Source organism: Hyaena hyaena, unplaced genomic scaffold (assembly GCF_003009895.1).
Source record: "Hyaena hyaena isolate Hyena2069 unplaced genomic scaffold, ASM300989v1 scaffold_50, whole genome shotgun sequence".
Taxonomy (NCBI): domain Eukaryota; kingdom Metazoa; phylum Chordata; class Mammalia; order Carnivora; family Hyaenidae; genus Hyaena; species Hyaena hyaena.
The window spans coordinates 440,182-461,599 of NW_024080682.1; the positions used below are offsets into that span (position 1 = coordinate 440,182).

General features: G+C 50.3%; 1 protein-coding gene across 1 annotated transcript; it reads right to left on the minus strand.

Moving 5' to 3' along the window:
- Window positions 1-1,195: 1,195 nt before the first annotated feature.
- Window positions 1,196-19,177, minus strand: GBX1 (gastrulation brain homeobox 1). The gene is made up of 2 exons (XM_039230792.1): window positions 18,652-19,177; window positions 1,196-1,939 (listed from the first exon to the last, which is right to left on the minus strand). The coding sequence occupies exons 1-2, from the start codon at window positions 19,160-19,162 to the stop codon at window positions 1,386-1,388; spliced, it is 1,065 nt and encodes a 354-aa protein (XP_039086723.1). The 5' UTR covers window positions 19,163-19,177; the 3' UTR covers window positions 1,196-1,385.
- Between the last annotated feature and the right edge of the window lie 2,241 nt (window positions 19,178-21,418).

The following is a 21,418-nucleotide window of genomic DNA, read 5'->3' on the forward strand; positions in this document are numbered from 1 at the left end:
GTGCAGCAGCCCCCTCCACAGGTGCTATCTTCGGTGAAGGTGGGGGAAACGGCAAATAGCTTTAGTTTGTCTTCTTTCGCTCACAGGACGCCCTGTTTCCTGCGGGTGCCCCTGAAGCCTCTTAACCTCGTGGTTACTTGGTGCACCTAACTCGCTCGTAGAAGTCCCACCTCCAAGCTCCCAGCTCCTCGTTCTGTAGCTCCCCCTACAGTACACACCTGTCCAGAACCACCATGCCTTCCCGCCTCATCCATTTTGCAGGGGGCCCTTTCAACCAATCTCGTTTTAGAACAGAAGAGAGTTTGGTACCCCAAACTCCGTAAAACATGCGATGGGGAGAAGGAGACACCACAGTTAATGCAGTACGAACAGAGAGCTAGAAAGGAGTCTTACTCCAGGCCCTCACATCTGAAATACCAGAGGGGGGCTGCTGTGTCCTCCGCCCAGAAAAAGTAAAGAGCTCACAGGTGATAAAAGTGCGCCCCCCAAACTGCCCTCCCTAGTCACTGACAGGACTGGTAACTTCTGCCTAGTTAGGGCCTGGCCGTACGCCAACTAACTAAACCAGGGTCAAGTACTCATTTCCCCTCATCATACAAAAGGGAGTGAATCTTCTAGTCTTAAGTCCGCCAACTCTTCCAAAGGAAAGAGCAGAGATGAAGCACTTGCCTGTTTAATGGGTGAAGAGGAGAGAAGGGCTGTGGTGGGAATGTGAGGTCTAGGTGTGGACTGTGGGCGGAACCAAGGACGGGAAAGGACCGAAGTGGAGGCAGTTTACGTGGGGGGAGGTGGTGCGAGCTGAAGGGTTTCTAAGGAGGCTGGTGACGCGGTTTCTTGCCCTTGCGCTAGGCGAGACCCGGCCCACCACAAGGCAGTAAGAGGAAACTGAACTCTGGCTAACGATGACGGGGACATCGAACTTTCCCAGTCTTTCTCCAAGGTGCAACAGACAGACAGAGGCACATAGCTCCGTATATACAAACTTTACAGAAAATAAATAAGGAGCTGTGATCAGCTTGGCTAGGCATCGCCGTGGATTCTTTCCACCCCCGTGAGGAGTTCCAGGGCGTTAGCTGGGAACCTTTCAGGCCCTAGGCATGTTAGAGTCCCCTCCCCCCCTCCCCAGGAGTCCACCTCCGTCCCCACAGCGCCACAGTGATGAGAACTGAGGCCCCTTTAACCCTGAAGCCCCCAGTCTGAGGATCTCTGCAGTGGGCTCAGAGCCGAGTGCCCACGTCTCAGGCTGCCAGGAGAGCGTACCTAGCGCTGAGTTAGTCGCCAGCGGAGCCCTGTCCCAGGGCAGGATCACAGTGGCAGCCCCGCGGGTCCACAGAGCCCCACCCCAGTCTCCGATCTGCCGCCGTCCACCGTCCCCGGGCGCCCCTTCAGGGCCGGGCCCCCTGCTCCATCTGTTGGTGCTGGCTCCGCACCGCGAACCTGTTGACGTGCACGGGTATGGGTACGACAATCTTGGGGTTCCTCACGGGCTCCCCAGAACGGCTGCTCACGTTGCCAGCTTTGATGCGCTTCCACTTGGCCCGCCGGTTCTGAAACCAGATCTTGACCTGCACCTCGCTGAGCTTGAGGGCGTGGGCAATCTGGGAGCGCTCTGTCAGGCTCAGGTATTTCTTGCAATGAAACTCCTTCTCCAATTCCAGAAGCTGCTCACTGGTAAATGCCGTGCGGCGCCGTCGGCTTTTGCCCCCGGGGGCCGTGACTCCAGCCGCCACCGGGGCCCCCTCCTCGGCTCCAGTCCCCAGGCTTCCCTTTAGCTTCGGTTTAGGCCCCAGGAGAGCCCCGGGGCCCCCTGCAGAACTGTCCAGGAAACCGTCGTCCTCGCTGTCACCGCCCGAGCCCTCTTCCTCCTGCTCGCTGCCTGCTGGGTCTCCCGCTGGCGCCTCCGGCTTCTCCTCGTCTGAGCTGAACCCCTTCCCCTCCGCTGCGGGGAGTGAGAACCAACGGGCGGGGGAGGAGAAGGCAAGGAGAAGCAGACAGGTGGGAGGAGGCACACGGGACCGGGACCGGGCCAGGCACGGACAGAACGACGGCAGGGGGTAACGAGACGTGGAAGGGACGAGATGGGGAGGAGTGGAGACAAGGACGGCACAGCCAGGATGTGACTGGAGTTGGGGGGGGGGGGGGGGGGGGGGGGGGGGGGGAAGGTCCAGGGAAGACAGAGAGATGGAAAGAAAGGTATTAACCGGCACAGACTTCACTACCGCAAAGTGGAGGAGGCAGTAAGTGCGTCTCAAAGGCCTGTCATTCCCAGGACAGTGAGCCGACTCTACCTCCCCCAACCTCTTCCTCCCTACCCACTACCTTCCCAGCTCTCTCCAAACCCAGACCAAGCGCTTTTCACCCCTTCAGCACCCCTCCAAATCCAGACTGCACGGCCTCGGGTCCCAGAATGAAGCAGTGTGGGGCCCGGCTTAGGAGCCTTTCAGGCAGGAGGCTACTATAGGCAGCCTCCTATAGTACAGGAGCTATAGTATAGGAGCCTACCACAGGCAGGCGAAGCAACGTAGAAGGCCGCACCCCTGCAGGATAGAGGGGCCTTTGTTCCCCTCCTAGGAATCCCCACCTGCCCCAGTGTTGAACTCTATTCTGCCTCCCTACCTTCCCTCTTCCCTAATCTAGAATCTGAGCACCTCATTTCCAGGTGGAAACCCAAGGGTCATCTCGTTCCCCATCCTCAACGACTCCATCCTCCACCCCACATCTGGGCCCAAGAAATATTATCAAAGGCTTCAAGAGGTTTCCTTACTCCTATTTCCAATTCTCCTTGGCCAGGTCCTCCGGCCCAGAACGGGGAGCGCCCTCGGCTACGTGCCACCTTCTCTGTGGCCATGTTTTTCTTCCAGCTGCTCAGCCCTCCGAGTCCCTTTTTCGTCCTTCCCTTACTCCTTAATTTTAAAATGACATCACCTCTTTCCCACCTTCCCTCTTTCCCAACCAAGGATGCCTGAGCTGCACAAACAGCTGCTTTCTGCTCAAGTGCAGAATCCTGAGGCCCCTGAGCTTGATGTCAGCTGGAGGAACTGGAGGGGATATGGGAGGGGATGAAGGAAGAAGCACAGCAAGGGGAAACATAGAGGAGAAAATGTAAAATAAATTTGGGCTCATTTAGTAGATTACTGATTATTTGTAATCAGCCATAGAAGGCATTTTAAATCCATACATAATTCTAATACTTAACTCCATCATTGGGTTTAATCCTGGCCGCCGACAGTCTTGTCAGAACTGCAGAGAATGCACTACAGATATTTTCAGTTGCTGAGCTGTAAAACTGCCTTGTTTGCCGCCCAAAGGGCCAATAAGCCGTGAAAGAAAAACTCAAAAGAAAACCAACCAATAGGAAAGAGGACACGAGTAAATGGATAATCTGTAAACTGTACAGTCAGTCAGCTTTTTACCGTCAGGTTGAGTGTGTGAAGGGGGCAGGGTTTCCTAAGTGCCGGAGCGCACCTGTCTATAACCACCACGCGTCACGCGGACACTCATCTCCCTGAGCTGGGAAATCCGGTCCAAAGTGAAGTAACTTCAGGGAGCGGTGAAGCGCTTTAAGGACGAAGCGTGTGTGCACACGGCTAAACGGCTAGAACGCCTTCCAGCGCACCTCCCCACTTCTCGGGGCCTCTAGGACCAGCCCAGTGACTCTCCCGGGTCCTGGCCCCAGGGCTGCCCTTTCCCTTCCCCGATGCAATCGATCTACGCCCATTTCTCTTCCTTGAGAACCATGTTTCCACTCTCCTTGGAGGCCAGAGTTGCCACACACACACACACACACACACACACACACACACACCAGGTTACCCACCTCCATCCCAACACACACACACACACACACACACCCAGGTTACCCACCTCCATCCCAACCAGCTGCTTCACATCTCAAGGGCACTTTTATCCCCAGCCCCTGCCTTCTCTTGCTTTGGTGCTTCATTCCTTATCCGACTTCAAAACCCACGTGACGCCCCCCCGCCCCGCCTCGGTACTCCTGCTGCTGCTGTTCAGGGCAAGTGTGCTCCGCTCTCTTCAGCAGCTGGTCTACGCTGCCCCGGCAGCAGCTTCACGGAAGGTCTGGAGATACTGCTCCCCACCATGCTCCCCTCTCGTCCCACACTGTCGCCCGTACCTCCACGCCAAATACATTCTGCTCTCCGCCCACAGTCACACTCTGGGTTTCCTCCTTCATTTCACTAATGGCTCCTCCTCACGCTCGTTTCCATTTTCACAGAACTCAAACTTCGCATGTCCCAAACGGCCCTCCTGGCCTCTCCCCCAAACCGGCTCTTCGCCATCTGTGCCCACGTCCCTCCCAGACTGGTTAACGGTGGCTCCATCCGCCTTGCTGTTCAAATCCAACCTTCACTCCTCTCTCGCACAACCCATGCCCAGTCCCAGAGCCTGCCCTTCTCCCCACTCCTCTGCGTCCAACTAATCCAAGTCAGAATCACTTCCCGCCTAGTTCATCACCATTTTCTCCAACCTGGTTTCCCTGGTTTCTCCAACCTGCTTCTGCCCTGCCCCCCCCCCCCCCCCCCCCCCCCCCCCCCCCAGGTTCTCCCTCCGTTTGGAACACTAGGCTCCTCACCTAGGTTTTTGCCCCGGCTCATCTCCGGTGTCCCTCAGGTCCTTACTTTACCAATGAGACGTTCCCTGATCATCTTCTTAAAATGAAAACTCCCGGGGCACCCGGGTGGCTTAGTGGGTTAAGCATCCGACTTTCGCTCAGGTCATGATCTCGCGGTTCATGGGTTCGAGCCCCGCGTTGGGCTCTGTGCTGACTGCCAGCTCAGAGCCTGGAGCCTGTTTCAGAGTCTGTCACTCCCTCTCTCTCTGACCCTCCCCTGCTCACGCTGTCTCTCTCTCTCTCCTAGAAATAAATAAAACATTTAAAAAAATTTTTTAAATTATTTTAAAAAATAAAAAAAACTCCCAGTATTCCTCTCTTGCTTTTCTGCTTTATTTGTTCCCATAGCACATGTCACCAACTTTGTTTATTTTACTGGCTGTCTTTTCCTATTAGAATATAAGCTTCATGAAGGTAGGGATTTTTAATATATTTTTTTCACTGCTGTACCTTTGGCATCTAGAAAATTATGTGCAGAGTAGGCACTCCATACATATTTGTTGACTAAATAAAAACCTAGTCCCAGTCCCTTCTCCCTTCCTCCCTCTCTCTCCCACTCCCATCTCTACCTCTGTTCTTCCTTCCCCAAGCCTCTCCTAAGATATTCCCCACAACACCACCCCATCCAGTGCCCAGAAGACATCCTCTCCATATTATTCCACTCACTTTTCAATATGCCCTCTGATCTCACATTGGCTGGAGAGAAACCCATATGCACCGGGAGTGGGAATCTACAGGGTCCTGTGCTAAAAGAAATGAAGGGAAATCCCTCATCACTATACATATTGTTACGAAATACATGAAAATGAAATGAAAATACGTCATTACTAAATCCTCAAACTTTCTATTTTTAAAACATGGTTTGCAGTAAATGATAAAAAAATAAAAGCTTATAAAAACACAGCCCAATATTACAATATTTTAAACAGCTGCTAAAAAGGCAGAAACTGGGTTTCAGGGCCTGAAGGGGGAAATCATTTAGCACAGCTCCAAGCACCCAGGGGGCGTCCCATAAATCTAAGTGATGGTGACTGAGACGAGGCTCCCAGCTTCCTTGATGTGGCAGGGCCCCCCCGGAGATCTGTATCATCCATCCCTCTGACTTCACACAGATTCTATCAAGTCAAGCCCACAGAAGCAGGCCTCCCTCAGGCTGCTTTTAAAGCCGCACGAGGGGCACAGGTTCACCACCTCTCTTGGTTACTTGATCCCGGTGGGCTGCTGAGCGACAGGGGCAAGGATTTCTGTCTGAGCCTTTATAATCATGACATTGAGGGCTCTGATAAGGAACTCCTGGAAGCAGGTGGGGGCAGGGCAATGAGAGACAGCCACTGGGAGGGGGAGGTCCAGCTTCACCCTCAAAGGAGAAGGTCTAGGGCAGGGAATACCACTGAGAAGTGGGAAAGAACAGGAAAAGTCGAAGAAGCCGGAAAGGGGACTGGGCAAGAGAGAAGTGGGGTAGATGGTGTGGCAGGAGAATGAAATGACAAGTCGGAGAAACCCAAAGTGCTGGAGAGTTGAGAAAAGGGATAGAAAATAGGGGGAAAACTCTGGAGGAAAAAGAGTAAAAAGCTTAAAAATCACACCCCTACCTTTCTACCCCCCAGACACTGCTGCGTTTGGAGCAAAGCAACACGTCTTCCCCTGCTACCCACTCTTTGCTCTCCTAAGACGGAGCACTTGAAGAATCAATGCCCAAAGCGAAGGAAACATATTCAGAAGAATTGGATGGAGCAAAAAGGGAGACCAGCCTTTAACAATATACGTGTGGCGCCTGGGTGGCTCAGTCGGTTAGGCGTCCACCTCCTGATCTCTGCTCAGGTCATGGTCTCAGAGCTGTGGGACTGGGGCTCCGCACTGAGCGAGAGCTTGGAGCCTGCTTAGGAGTCTCTCGCTCGCTCTCTGCCCCTCCCCGACTCCTGGGTACGTGCACACTCTCTCAAAAACAAAACAATATAGTAAGCCTGAAACAGCTTACTCTTTCCTTATGGATGAGCTACAAAATAAATGCAAGCTATTTTATTTTATCTGATTCATAATGAATATTAATGGTAAATATAATCAAACAAAATAAAACAAGCTGCAAATAGAAAAAAATGTGTTCTTGACTAAAAACTGACAGAAGCAGATTTTTTTTGGTTAAATTTCTAATTGCAATATTTGATTTAGAATAATTGGACTTGGTAGATAGAATGTCCATGAAAGTAAATTACTAATTGCAGATGCTGTAACTGGTTGATAGGAACAAAAAAACTTGATCCATAAAATAAGACCTCATTGAAAATTTTACATGGGAAATAATGATTCTGAGGAAAATAATTTCAGCAGCAGAAAAACAAAAGTAATTGGAAACAATTTGCCTATGTACATAGATAGGCCAAACAGAAAGGTTCCGTTCTTGGCGTATGAAAGTGATGCTACTGGTAACGTAAGAGTGCGTTGAGTTTCCAGCTTACTCCTTACGTCCAAGTCTAGAATCAGAAAGAAGTGTGGTGTCTAACCCGTGACTGTGGGCAGACCAGTTATCAGGAAACATGTAGAGTTCTTATGAATTCTCACAGTGGGTGTGATTATCCTAAGAACCAGAAATCACAAGGTTCGTGCTGCAATCACCTGTCAGGTCCATGCCGGGAGTATACTCCCCCTCCAGAGAGCAGCGCTCGGGCTCCAGGGACACACTTGCACGGGGCCTGCTTCCAAGGGGAAGGGAAGCAGCAGCACCAGCGATACAGAAAAGCCCATCTTATGAACGAGTCTGCTCAGGCTGGGGAAGAAATGAAGGGCCACAGAATCCATGGAAGGTATCCTCCAGGGGGAAAACGAAATAGCACCAGACTTGCACCGAGAGGGGGGAGTCCACGGCCGTGGGCACGAAGAACGGTGGGCTGGGCCTGGGTGGTGGTGCAGAAAACCACCCGAGGAGTGGGAAGCCACTTAGACCCCCAGCTATGGGAACTCACAGAGCCCCTGTGCTGTCCCTCATCCGTCCTGTTCTGTTTCCGCTTCTATAAAATCAACAGCCTTTATTATTCACTGAAGAGAAGTCTCTCCCTCCGGATACTCAGTTCTGACCTCCCTCTCCTTCCAAAACAACTACCCTCACGCTCCCCCAAACTACTCCGCTTCCTGAATACAAAACAACTAGGGTGAGGGCAAAAGGTAGAAAGAAACTCGGGTCATCCCTCAAAAAAGAGGTATGTTTGCCACCATTCTTGTTTCCAAATCTTCATCATGATGCCTAGCACAGAATTATTTCTCTGTTCTTTTTGGAGACGGTACTTTCTCTCATCATTTACAGCAGTTAGCTCACTTTCGATTTGTTTTTCACTCGTCCCCATTCATTTCATGCTACTCCTCCTTCCTAGAACTTTTGCACTAAGGAAAATTCCTTCTCACGTTCTCTCTCCACTTTTCCTATGAGCCTTCCAGCATTCCTTTCTCCAAACTGACAGAATTTTCTCTAAGCTGCTGCCATCGAGACCCCTCCCACCTTCACGACGAGTTCAGGGCAATTTCCCCACCGCTCCAAGCTCAGAGTTCCCCTCATGGCACACCAACACTGGCATTGGCAAGGGCACCCTTGTAAACTTTAATGCTCCAAAAACATTTCCACACTTATCATTTACCTTTAAGCAACTCAACGAAATAAAGTAGACCTATTAGTAGCACTAATGGAAGGTGGGTCACCTTATTTCAGGTGAAAAAACGGAGTTTCAGAAAGATTAAGTGATTTTCCTAAATCACACAGCTAGAGGGAGATTAATGTCTAGAACCTTGGTCTCCTAAATGTCCAACCAATGGACCTTCTAACCTTTCCAGGAAAAAAAATATCTTCTTTCCCCTTCCCACTTGAAGTAAATGCCCAGATGCCTCATCATATAAATAATCTTCCTACCAAACCTGGTTTTAGTTAGATCTCATCCTTTTCACTCATCACTCCAGAGCTCCAGCCTCATCATTAATACCTTCCCTTACCACGCTCAGAGAGGGCTCACTTACCAAATTTCACCTTTGTTCTTTTTTTTTTTTTTTTTTTTTTTTTTTTTTTTTTTTTTTTTTTTTTTTTTTTTAAATGTTTTTTATTTATTTCTAGGAGAGAGAGAGAGAGAGACAGCGTGAGCAGGGGAGGGTCAGAGAGAGAGAGGGAGTCACAGACTGAAACAGGCTCCAGGCTCTGAGCTGGCAGTCAGCACAGAGCCCGACGCGGGGCTCGAACCCACGAACCGCGAGATCATGACCTAAGCGAAAGTCGGACGCTTAACCGACTAAGCCACCCAGGCGCCCCTCACCTTTGTTCTTAATAGGCTATTTCTCCCATCATTCCCCAAGACAAAATTCCTCCCAGATCTTTCTGTTTAAAAATTTTTTTAATGTTTTATTTATTTCTGAGAGAGAGAGAGAGAGAGAGAAAGAGAGAGAAAGAGAGAGAGAGAGAGAGGCAGCATGAGCAGGGGAGGGTCAGAGAGAGAAGGAGACACAGAATCCGAAGCAGGCTCCAGGATCTGAGCTGTCAGCACAGAGCCCGATGCGGGGCTCAAACGCACAAACCATGAGATCATGACCTGAGGTGAAGTCGGACACTTAACAGACAGAGCCACCCAGGCGCCCCAGATCTAATTTTTTCTGGTCTTATTGTTTGTATGAAGTAATCTTACCAGTCAGTATTCCTTTTATTTAGAAATGTATTTCTTTAAAATTTTTTAAATGTTTATTTTTGAGAGAGAGAGAGAGCAAGAGCAGGGGAGGGGCTCAAACCCACAAGCTGAGATCATGAGCCAAAGTCAGATGCTTAACTGACTGAGCCACCGAGGTGCCCCTGTATTTTTTCATTTAAAAAGTAATATCACCAAATTATGGAACCGGCTTTGTTTTACTATCCATTTCTTTTTCTAGCTTCTAGTTTACAAATATCTCCATCATCTCCATCAGGTACAGCTCTTTCTTGTACAGGATGCAGCCTCGCTGAGGACCAGACATTTTCTATCATCCCCATCTCTCTCCACCTTGCTCATTACAGAGCTCTCTAAAGCGTTCCACTCTCCCTGTCTCTTCCCTCACTCTTAGGAGTACTTATTGAGCCAGGGAGAGGGAGTCAAGGTAGATTCTTTCTTTTGGGTTGAGGTAGACATCTGTTTGGGATTTGTTTTTGTCTGCTCAGCATCCCTCCCTCCCCGTGTTCCCGAACAACACCGGCTCCCTCTGGGCACTGCCTCTCATCACCTACCCAGTATGGCAGCCTGTCAACTGCATTTCCCCACCTTCGCGGCCATGCAGTACGTGGCCTGGACTGACCAATCCTAAGGTCCCATCTCTCCTATCTCCCGGGAGGCTGGACTCCAGTGAATCACTCACTCTAGACTTTTGTGTGTGCTGGAATCCACCAGGGTCTCAAATTAGGATTATAAAAATGTAGCGCTGCTTATACTTGTGCCCTTTCCTACCTCTCTCAAAGAGAGGATGAGGCAAAGCCTCTTTCCTTCAGCCAAGTGAAAGGAAAGAAAGATCTAACAAATAGTGTTTGCGTTTTTGGATCCACTCAACTCCTATACTTAGAATCATGTGAATCCATAAACGCCCATTTTAGCTTAGAGTTGAGCTACCGTCACTTGCAACCCAAAGAGCTTTGACCGCACCCAGTGCTGTAAGCGGAAGTGACAATAACTGCATGACTCCGGGGAAACTAAGTCTCTTCACCTCACTCCACCGCCATCCCATCCAAAACAGTGCTTCACATTACCCGAAATTATTCATAGTAACACCACCTAATATTCCACCACTGTGAAATTCATTTGGACTTTTAAAAATCTCCTTAATCCATCTGAGTGTGAATTATTTTATTCCAATAGCTTTGCTCTTAATGTCAAGCGAGGTCAGACATATGAGGGAGTAGCAATTCTGGTGAAGAAAGGAGAGGTGGGTTTTTTCTTTAATACATATACAACATGAAGAGAAGAACAGGCCTGGGTGGAACACAGAAAAAGGGTTCTGGGTAGTCTTGGGTTCTACAGAGAATGTCGAAATGTGAAACAGAAATCAAAGGACGGAGAAAGAGCCAAAGAAAAAATGTACAATCTACCCTCATCGGCTGCATACTCTGGTTCTCTCCCAGCGCTCCCCGTGTAAACACTGCTCAGAACACGGTGCTATTTCTATCATGACTCCCAGGCTCATTTCTCCCATCAGTGCAGAGAGTGTCACCTACCCTATACAAGTCTTAGTAAAGAAGTCTCCCCCAACTTCATGCCCGGGTAAGCTCCGCATCCACGTCCAGCATGCGGACAATACGAGCAATGTCTTACACGCCTACTACTTTAGGGTGCTGAGCAAGTATCACCTCATTTAACCCTTACCTCTGTGAGGGAAGTATTGTCGCCTGGTTTTGCTGGTGAGGAAACTGGGGACTGAGCATTCTGCTGTTAATATTTGCCTCACAAAGAAAGGGGGGCACCAAGATCTGTATCCAAAGCCCATGCTCGATCCTCCGTGCATCACCATCCCTTTGTGAACGCTGGACTCCAACGCCACCCTAGCACACACATGGTACCAGGTGAAGACATTAGAGAGAAGGCCAGGCACTGATTCCACAACACAGCTTTTCTATTTCTCCCTCTCTGATGGGCACCCCTTCCTTCCTCACCAGGTGAAGTCGGACACAACTGATCCCCAAGCTTTTAAAAGTTTTTTGTCATATATTTATTTAGGGAGGGAGGGAGGGATGGGGGTGTGACAGGGAGACTGGGGGGAGGTGGAGGGAGAGGGAGAGAGAGAGAGAGAGAACAAGAACAAGAGCAGGGAAGGGACAGAGGAAGAGAGAGAATCTTAAGCCGGCTCCACACCCAGCACAGAGCCAAATGCTCAGTCTCACAATCATGAGATCTGAGCCGAAATCAAGAGTTAGACACTAAACTGACTCAGCCACCCAGGTGCCCCAATCCCAAATGTTTTTGGCCTTGATAAGATCACTCACCTTCATTAAATGTCTCTCCCTCATATAATACGACAACCGTACGCAGCCACAGGTCTGATAACAGCTCCCCAATCCCAGATGGCGAAACCTCTTCTGTCCTCAAGCCCAGCCCTGCCTTCACCGCAAGACGTACATATGCCAGCCTGCCTCCTCTTCAGGTGCCACAGTTCAGCACCGAGAAGTGTAGAGTTTCCCCCATCTCCTTTGCTCAGGATGCCTTTTTTCCCTCAAGGGAAACAATTAATCAATAAAGGTATCCCTAGAGACAAAACAAAATTGTAGAGCTGGAAGTGACCTTAGAGATCATCTAAATCAAACCCCTGATTGTACTGATGAGGAAGTTAAGACACAGAGAGGTGTGATTTTGCCAGCATCGGCCCAGTCACATATCTCTAGTATCTACGCATAATGTGTCGAACGGCGATCATCCACCTCAGCACAAGGTGCTTCTCACTCTCACTCCCGGGATAATTTCGTCTTCCTCCCCCTGGCACACTTCTGCACTATTCTTCTCTTCCCGTTGCTCCCAGTGCGGACTTCCACTGCAATACCATTTCCGCCCTAATCCAGTAGAGAAAGCCACCTCCCCTAACCCCCAGCTCAGGAGCATTTTTGTTGCTGTTGCTCTCCCATATCCTCATTTCCCCCCCTAACCCTACTCCGAGTCCCTGCAGCCCCCTCGCTTCTAATACAGATTTTTCATTTCATCACTTGAAGGTTATTCCTTTCCTTCCCACTACGGGAAGGGAATGAAGACGTGGCTTCACAATGACGTGTAGTAATGCGTTGACTCTTCCCGCTGCAACTCAGTTCAGCGTGTGTGAGCTGCTGTTCTATCGCACCAAATTCAAGCCTCTCTTCTCCCTAAACTCCATCTCCCAATGAGCACATCAGCGTTTCTCCCGTGTTACTCTGCCAGCTCTCCCCAGCATGACCGTATTTCCAGTGAAAACCCCAGCCTTTTCTCCATCACTCCCAGTCCAGACCTCCTTCCTCGTCACCACTACCCCTGTAGCCATGAGCACCAGCACCTGCAGAGAGAGCTCCGTCCTTCCCATTGGTTCGGGGTCTCTTCTCTCCTACCCCAGCACGGGGCATTTCCTATTCCCTGTAGATAAAAATCCTCTCCCACCAAACCCTGCCATCATGCCTACTTAAGTTTCTCTTTTTGCGCATCCATTATGCTCTCATTTCTCCTTCCTAATTTCCAGCTTCAAGGCAAAGATCCTTCTTTCCCCATTACTTTCTTTCTCTTAAAAAATTTTTAAATATTTATTTATTTTTAAGAAAGAGAGAGAGGCAGAGTGTGAGTAGGGGAGGGGCAGAGTCAGAGGGAGACAGAATCTGAAACACACTCCAGGCTTTGAGTGGTCAGCATGGAGCCTGACGCGGGGCTCAAACTCCCAAATCACGAGATCATGACCTGAGCCTAAGTCAGACGCTTAACCGACCCAGGTGCCCCTCCCCATTACTTTCAAGGCAAAATTCTTGCCTATGGCTTCCCATGGTGACATTACTCTCAATGCAAAGCACCTGGTTCATCATATCATGTTCCTCCTTTCCAATTAATAGATTTCCCCCTCATTATTCCAGTCACTTCCTTGCTCCCATTATTTCCAGTATAGACTATTCATGCCCATCATTCTGAGTATAAGAATTATCCTCCTAATCATCTAAATATGTATCTCCATATTCCCATATGCCACTGCAGAGGTCCTTCTCTGTCCAGCCCCCGCCACCCCCCCCCAAGTGTATAAGGCACCTCAATGGCCCATTCTAATCCTCCGGATAAAATTTTCTTCTTGTCACATCTGAGATCTCTGTCTCTCAACTAGGGATTCTTAACCCTTTTTGTGCCATGAACTCCTAGGCAGTCTCATACAACCTATGAACCCCTTCTCAGAATGATGCTTTTTATGTGTATAACATAAAACACACAGGATTACATGAGAAGCCAACTATATAAAAATGCATTTTTCAGGTATTTAAAAATGACTTTGTGTTATAATCACATATGTTTATTAATTCGTTAAACAAGATGCCTCCAAAGCCTATATAAATTTGTAAGAAAATATCTGTAATTTCTATTGGTGACAAAAATCTCACTGCTGAAACGACTATGGTTACTGGCCTACGCTCATAATTAAAGAAAATGCCAAATTTTAGTTAGGTATAAAGCAAAATAAAGATGTAATTTTCCCCCTACCAATAATTAACAGATCTCTTTACAAGAGGCCCATGAAATCCACTGAAACTAGAAGAACAACATTTTATGGAACTGACAGAAACATTAAAAATAATCTGAATCGAAACTTTTATGTTTCAGATGAGGAAACTTAAGCCTAGAGGAGTTAGAAGACTGGACTCTCTCCTAGTGTCCTGAAAATACTAAGCCCGTAACAGACACACAGTAAACGTCCCCTGTATTGAAGGAAGCAATTTACCAAGGCTGCACAGCTAATAAGTGATGAAGCCGAGACCTGAGGACATGTGTCACGACTCCTAAATAAATGTCCCTTCAGTCACATTAAGTTAATGCAACATTTGCCTTCCTATAAATGTCAGCGGAGCAAACGCTCTCACCGTGTGCTCTCCCTCAACATGTCTAGGAAGACCTGTGTCTCCACTGCGTCCAAGAAAACTTCCCTCCTAATTCTAACAGAAGTCTCTAATTCCACATCACGCTGTCATTTCCCGTTTTTCTCTCATGAGTAAATATGTCTTGACAGTCCGAATGGGTACCTATTCAAAAATTAATTGATGGTCATCTAGAACGTTCACCAGCTACATCTGGGGCTTCGCTTATAGCCATCAGCCCTCAAACATCAGGCTTCTAGGAAGTTTCCTAGTCTCCTTGCATGATTTCTATCATTATTGCCAATCTCTATTCAGAAATTAACAAGTTTTTAAATTTAGTTTTGTAAAATAATGTTCACTACACTGCCATCTCCCAGTTGGTCCCAGATATTCTTTTTCCTGTATCATTTCAATGTTTTCTTTTCAAATGTTTTCTTCTGGTCACCATGCTCAATACGGGCACTATCTTTCAAGCCCATCTCTCACTAGATTTTTTATCATCCATCCACCAATGATATATGGACTGGGCCATCCCTCACTTCTTAAGTCTTTGTTTTCAAGCAATCTAATGCCTTTCCCCCTGAACCGTGCTCTAAGCATCCCCCGATTTAAAGTTTTCTTCTGTATTTCTCCAAACGGACAGCTCTTCCCATCGTCCCCGGGGCACCCAGCATCCCCTTCACCCGTTGCCTCTGTAATGCGTATCTGCACCACATCTTCAAGTCAGCTGGGACCTACTGTCAGTTAGAGCTCACAGGCAGCTTCACATACAGCAGGGTCACTGCTGTCCAACCCACTCAAGGCCGAACTCTCTCTCTCTTGCTCCTTTTAGAGTTTGGTCGTCTAGGGTTTACTACTCTCTTTTCTGCATTATTCCTAATACACAGAGAACTTCACCACCCACCCCAGGTCAAAGTTCCTTTCCCCGTCACTCTCACATGACTTTGTTCTTACGACTCTTTCGATCAGTTATGTTGAATACAAGTCACTACTGCCCACGTGAGGCTACTGACCACTGGAAACCTGGCTAATCCAACGGAGATGTGCTGGAAGTATAAAATACACACTGGAGGTCGAAGACAATATGGAAAGAAGATATAAAGTATCTCATTAAATATTTTTATATTGATTAATGCTAATACTATTGGGCACACGGGGTTTAATGAAATATATTATAATTAATTTCATATGTTTATTTCTACCTTTTCAATATGGCTAATAATTTTTTTAATTATATAAATGCCTTGCTAGACAACACTATCTGGGCTCTTCTGAGGACTCATACTTTTAAATCTTCTCTAGGAAGCCAAATTTTCTCCTCTTTTCACACTTCTACCAAGACACCTTCTCCAGTTATCCTCACTGTTCCCCACACTCTAAATCCAGAATTATTTTCTTTTTTTTTTTTTAATGTTTTTTTTTTTTTATTTCTAGGAGAGAGAGAGAGAGAGAGAGAGAGAGAGAAACATCGTGAGCAGGGGAGGGTCAGAGAGAGAGGGAGTCACAGACTGAAACAGGCTCCAGGCTCTGAGCTGGCAGTCAGCACAGAGCCCGACGCGGGGCTCGAACCCACGAACCGTGAGATCATGACCTGAGCAAAAGTCGGACGCTTAACCGACTAAGCCACCCAGGTGCCCCCCAGAATTATTTTCAATCTACCATTCTCAGTACCTTTTCTACCCATTATTTCTGCACACCGTTTTGTTTTGTTTTGTTTTGCTTTGCCTGTAAGAGAGCTTCTACCCTTGTACTCAAATCATAATAAAGTTCTGTTTTCTTCACCATCAATTGTAGTAAGATGATGTCTCTCTTGAAGCAAAATTAAAAAAAAAAAAAAGTAATTCCTAACCAAAAGAACTATACTCATTCTCCGCCTATCTTCACTATAATTTCATTTAATAGGGCTACTGACTGTAAAATGCTAAACAAATGTAAATCAATAATTTCAGACCAATGTCACCCATTCACACTAGGACAGCAATTCCTCCTCTGTCATTTTTAAAGACAGCAGTCTTTCTCCAAACTCTTCTAACGTTGAGATTCAATCCCATTATTCAAGCAAAGCCTCTCTTATTTCACACTAAATATTCTAATACAACTTCCCAAATATCCGTTTTCCCACCATTTTCAGTACGGGCCATGTGTCATTGCTCCCCATGCTGATTTCATGTCTAACATTTCTGGGACCTCCTTTTCTTAACTACTTAAGGAGAAAAATGAGGACTGGGCAGGTGGACGAGAGTGGTGCGGTAAGAGTCCAAGGGGTCCGCTGAGAGTGACAGCAGGCGGCGGTTCCAGATAAAGATCTCCCAGTCACTATCCTCAGAAATCTCTCCTTCCTGCTCTGCCCCACAAGCCCCACTGTAAGGCCTTTATGTGTATCCCTTCCCAGCACGGCTGATCACCTTCACTCTAGCACCTCTCAGGACTCTTCCTCTGTAAGGTGTCTGTCCGTCTGTCTGTCTGACTGACACACACACACACACACACACACACACACACACACCCCCCACTCTGGTCCAGAGAGGTTGTTCGCTCTTCCTACAGCCCAGGCTAGAAACCCCTTATAACTCTCTCTTCCAATAGACAGACCTCTTCTGTCTCATCTTCTCTCTCGGGATAATCTGGGAATACAGCATATTTGTTGGCCCTTCCTTTCCTCGATTCCTCTTTCCTCAATATTTCTTTTCTGTTCTTTTCCTCTGCTTACTCCTCTTACTCACTGTCTGGTTTTACAGCGAATATTCTATCTGCTTCAGAAAAGAGCGTCCATTCCATAAGTGGGTGAAAATAACCAAGGGGATGTGAAAGAGTAGGACAAGTTCTGCCATGGTTTGGGCGTGTTCCTCCCTCAGCTCCCCTTCCCCAGGGGTCTCCCTCTCTCCTCCCCCAGCTCATCTCCTCCTCGGGTATCTGCTGGTTCCTCCAGCTCCTCCTGCCCCCGAAGCCATCCCTCTGACAGCCTGCCTTGCTCTTCTCTACCTTAGGACCATCCTATTCCAAAAATGCTACCGATTCATTCTCCTTCCCATCATCGCGCCAGCTGCTTTCTCCCTCCCCTCCGGGCCCTTTAATCTTGTGCACATTTCTTCCCACCTTCCAAGTGCTGCTCTGTCATTTCCTTTTGATGCTCCTTAGAAGAAGCTGCTCAGACTTCAGCCACTGGACCCCCGTGGCCCACCCAGGTACAAAAACAATAACCGAATCCCCAAAGCCAAAATGCCCAGGGCTAAAGGGGAAAAGAACAGGAAGATGGGCCCTGTAGCAGCGCTTGGAGTCTGGAAGAATGAGGAGACCTTTGGACAATTTCAAGGAAGAGCCTAGAAACCCATCACCGGGAATTGTCTTCTCCTGGCAAAGGACAAAAGGACTCTTGGACCTCCTTCTTGCCTCTGCTAGAGTCAGCCTCCAGGCCTCCTGAGGTCACGTTCTCCCGCTAAGCCGATGTGACGAATGGTTAAGCATAGGCGAATTCATCCTCGTGCTAAAGAAGTTTAAGCTTCAGGAACCCCACACTTGCATGCAGCCCCTCTTTTTCTTAAATAGAGACCACTAAATCATATAAGCTTTGTATCTCATCACACCTGGATTTGCCCCTGGAGAGGGGAAAGCTTTTCTGGCTTCTAGGGGTTAAGGACTGACTAGGGAGGTCAGGAGGGCTCTGAGTACTTTGATTCTGAACAGGGTTCAGTGTAATACACCCTGCCTCTAATGAGAGGGCGTTGTCCCATGGCAGACCCAGGGTTCCTGAATTATCTCTCAGCCGAATCTCACTGGTTCCAGAATCTTAGCTAGATTCTTGATTCCAGGCGTCTGTGTCACACCCAACCCAGCCCAGCCTGTAGCCTCCCTGCTGACCCCCCAGTCAGTCCTGGTCCAGCAGGTGCTGGGCCCCTTACTCAGTTCTTCAAGGCTGATCTCTAAATCTGCCAATTCAGAAATGACCTCAATGACTAAGGCTAAGACAGCATCACTGCTTTAAGACCCTCCCTTTGCCCCTGCATCACAGAGCCCATCTGGGGTCAACGCAGAACTGCCTTCCCCTGACTGAATGGACAGCTGCCCCAGTGTGCCCTCGCCCTGGGGTCTTGCTAGTGTCCCCAGAAGTCCCACAGCTGCAGCTCTTCTATTCTCTGTAGACGAGGGAAATGAAGGGATTCTTAAAAAGAGACATGGGGGCCAAGGCTTGAGGGATGGGGTGCTGGGAGAAAAGGCGCTAAGTGGGAAAGGAGTACTGGGAAGTCCTGCTGAGGCTTCAGGCGCTCTGGGAGACAGCAGCGCAGCAGCTCTGGGCTCTAGCGGTGCCGTGTTTGGAACACAACTGGAGGTGGCTCTGCGGAACCCAGGAACCCAGCGGCCGGGGGCCTGGGAGTCCAGGGCCCAGGCAGGTGCCGAGATTCTGAGCGGGCTGCTGTCTGGGATTTCCAAGTGAACGAGCCTCCCACCCGGCGCCCTGGTCGGCCCCAGCACTTACCCGGCAGACTTGGGAAAGTCTCTGAGAAGTGCGGAGGCGGGGGCAGTGGGGGCTCTGCCACTTTCTCCCGGCCGGGCATCAGCTCCTCGGCTTCCAGCCCACCCTCCGGGCGTCGGCCACCGGGCTCGGGGTTGTTTCGGGCGGCAGTGGCGGCGGCGGCGAGCTCCTGGGGCCCGTAGAAGGCGTCGGGCGGCTCCGCGAAGCTGGGCAGAGCGGTGGTCAGCGCCACCATCGAGGGCACGGCCTGGCCCAGTCCCGCGCAGAACGTGTTGGTAAGGCGGCCGGCAAAGGAGGCTAGCGGGGCGAGAGGCGGGAGGCCGGCAGGCAGCGGCGCAGGGGCCAGCGCCTGCGGCAGCACTAGCGGCCGGTAGGGCATGAACATGGGATAGCCGGTGTAGAGCAAGTGGCCGGAGCGAGGCGGCGGCGGCCCGATCAAGGAGTCAATGGAGAAGGCAGTGCCCGGGCCCCCGCCGCTGCCCCCGGGGGCACCCCCGCCTCCGGCTCTCTGCATCGTGCCCGGAGCTACGGCCGCCCCGGGGCGCTCCCCTCCGGGCGCCGCCGTGCGCCCCGCGGCTCGGGCGCCCCGCGCGGACACGCAGGGCTCGCTCCCAGGCTCCCGGGCCGAGGTGGCGGCGGGGCGCGGGCTCGGCGCAGTGTGGCTCCGGCGCCGCGCTCCCTCTCTCTCATAAGGAGGGAGGGGGCGGGCGAGCGGGCGGGCTGGGGGTGTCGCCCTCCGGACTCATCCATCTTCCTCAAATTACGCTTCACTTCCTCCCTCCGCCCGCCGCTGCCGCGCCCGGCTCCGCTCCCTCCGCAGAGCCCGTTCCCAGCGGGCCGGCCGGCCCGGGACCCCGCCCGCCCCCCGCGGCCCAACCAACTATTATTAATGGAGATTGATGAGGCCGGACACGCCGCTTTGTGAAAGTTTGCGGCCGACGAGAAGGCGGCGGCAGCTGCTGGGCCGGTGCCCCTCCCTCCACCCAACCCGCCCCCCGACGCAGCCGGCCCGGCCCGGGCGTGGACTCGGTGCGGGACGCGGGGCTAGGAGGGTGCACCGGGAGGGCGGCGGGGCCGGGACCACAAAGCCCCCAGGCCCGGGCCGCCGCCCGCCGTTGGACCCTGCGCCAGTCCCCGGAGTGCCTGCCCGCCCGCCCCAAGAGCAAGGCCCTGCGACGCGGGCCGGACCGGACCTCGGCGCCCCTTCGGGCGGCGAGGCGGGGACGGCAGGGGGCGCGCTCTGCCGCCGGGCGCCGCAGCTCGGGACCCCTGTGCTGGGGCCCTTTTCCCCCTCGGTGGTTTCTTCCCAACCCCATCCCTCTCCCCACGGGTCTCTTTTCTCTCGACAATGGCTCTTCCACTTCTTCCTCACTCCCACCTCGGTCGCGGACTACCTTGGTTCCTCACTGTAGCCTCTGTGGGTAATTTCCTCGAGTGCCCACACTATGCCAAGTACTTACCATTCCTCTCACCTCTCCCCCTTCCCTTAGTGCTTTTCCTTCCTCCCACTCTTCCCTTTCCTGCCTTCCTTTCTACCCCTATTCCTATCTGATTATTCCTATTTCTCACTCCCTATCCCAGTTGTCTTATTCTGTTTTTTTTTTTTTTCCTCATTTCTCACCTCTATCTGTATCTCTTGTCTCTCTGTCCGTCTATCTCTGTCTCCCTCCCACTCTCTCTCTCCCTCTCTCCTGCTATTAATTTCCCTGATTGGCTCCCTGGCTCCAGCACCGCTGATGAGCCCTATTCATTCCTGGGCCTGACACTCTCGACCTGCCCTAGCTGATTGCTGGGGGCTGGCCCCAGGCGCGCTGATGAGCCCCAAGGGTCAGCAGCGCTAATTATTCGCTAATTGCAGATGACTCTGTTCATCTCCCCCATCCTCAGACAGAGAAATGGTAGCGTCTTTTGCACCCCCACCCCCAATTCCCCGCGGTGTAGTTGTCAATCTAGAGGCAAAAGTCATGGGCATTTTTGCTTGACAGGAGCCTCAGGTCAATGGGCAAAAAAGACTTAAGACAGGCAAGTCGAAAGAAGAGTGACCTGAACTTCAGGATACAGAGCAAGCCTAGCTAGCTAAAATGGGGGTCACCTGGTCACTGGTAAACTGTTATTCGGGGGTAGGGGGGTCAGGGAGAGCCCAGGTAGTTAAAATTAATAGCAAGGCCAGGCCAGTTTAGGAAGATGCAGTCTAGATAAGGGAAGTTCCTGGGCTCAGGTAAGCGCTTCTGAGCCAAGGCAGAGCAGGCGAGGAGGAAACTCGGGATCTCAGTGACGTCTGTTCACATCAGGAGTGTTGTGGTGGCCTAGTGAGCACCACTGATGCCAGACTGATGTATTAAAAAACAGCACCCTGAAAGACACGGTCACCAGAGTGGGACAGAAAAGTGGGGGGACCCAAGAAGGGAGCTTTCTTTGGTTACGCTTGATTGACAACTGGTCAAGAGAGGTAAGGGGAGAAGAGTGTGGTTTCTACACAGTCCTGTTCTATCTTTGGCTCTACATGAAACTCACGAAGCCTCTGAGAGACAAGTCTAGTGGGAAGATGTCGCCATGGAGAAAGGAGAGGCGCCTCACCTTAGGTCGGCGAACCCTACCTCACTACTGGGGGACTAAGATCATCTTCGTACATCCTTCTAAAGACATTCTTCAGAACCCTTTGTTAAACTGACCAAGCACTTCATGGTACCAATATGGAAGACTGGGTTTGAAAACTGTCTTTACTTTAAAAATGAGAAGTCAGTACTTGGTTTGATGGCTGTATGGTACT

What these genes read in the sequence shown, in the direction of transcription:
- GBX1 (XM_039230792.1), bottom strand. Translation starts at nt 19,162, where the DNA reads ATGCAGAGAGCCGGAGGCGGGGGTGCCCCCGGGGGCAGCGGCGGGGGC. An exon ending in GACTTTCCCAAGTCTGCCGG is followed by an intron (nt 1,940 to 18,651) that starts GTAAGTGCTGGG and finishes CACTCCCCGCAG; the next exon opens with CGGAGGGGAAGGGGTTCAGC.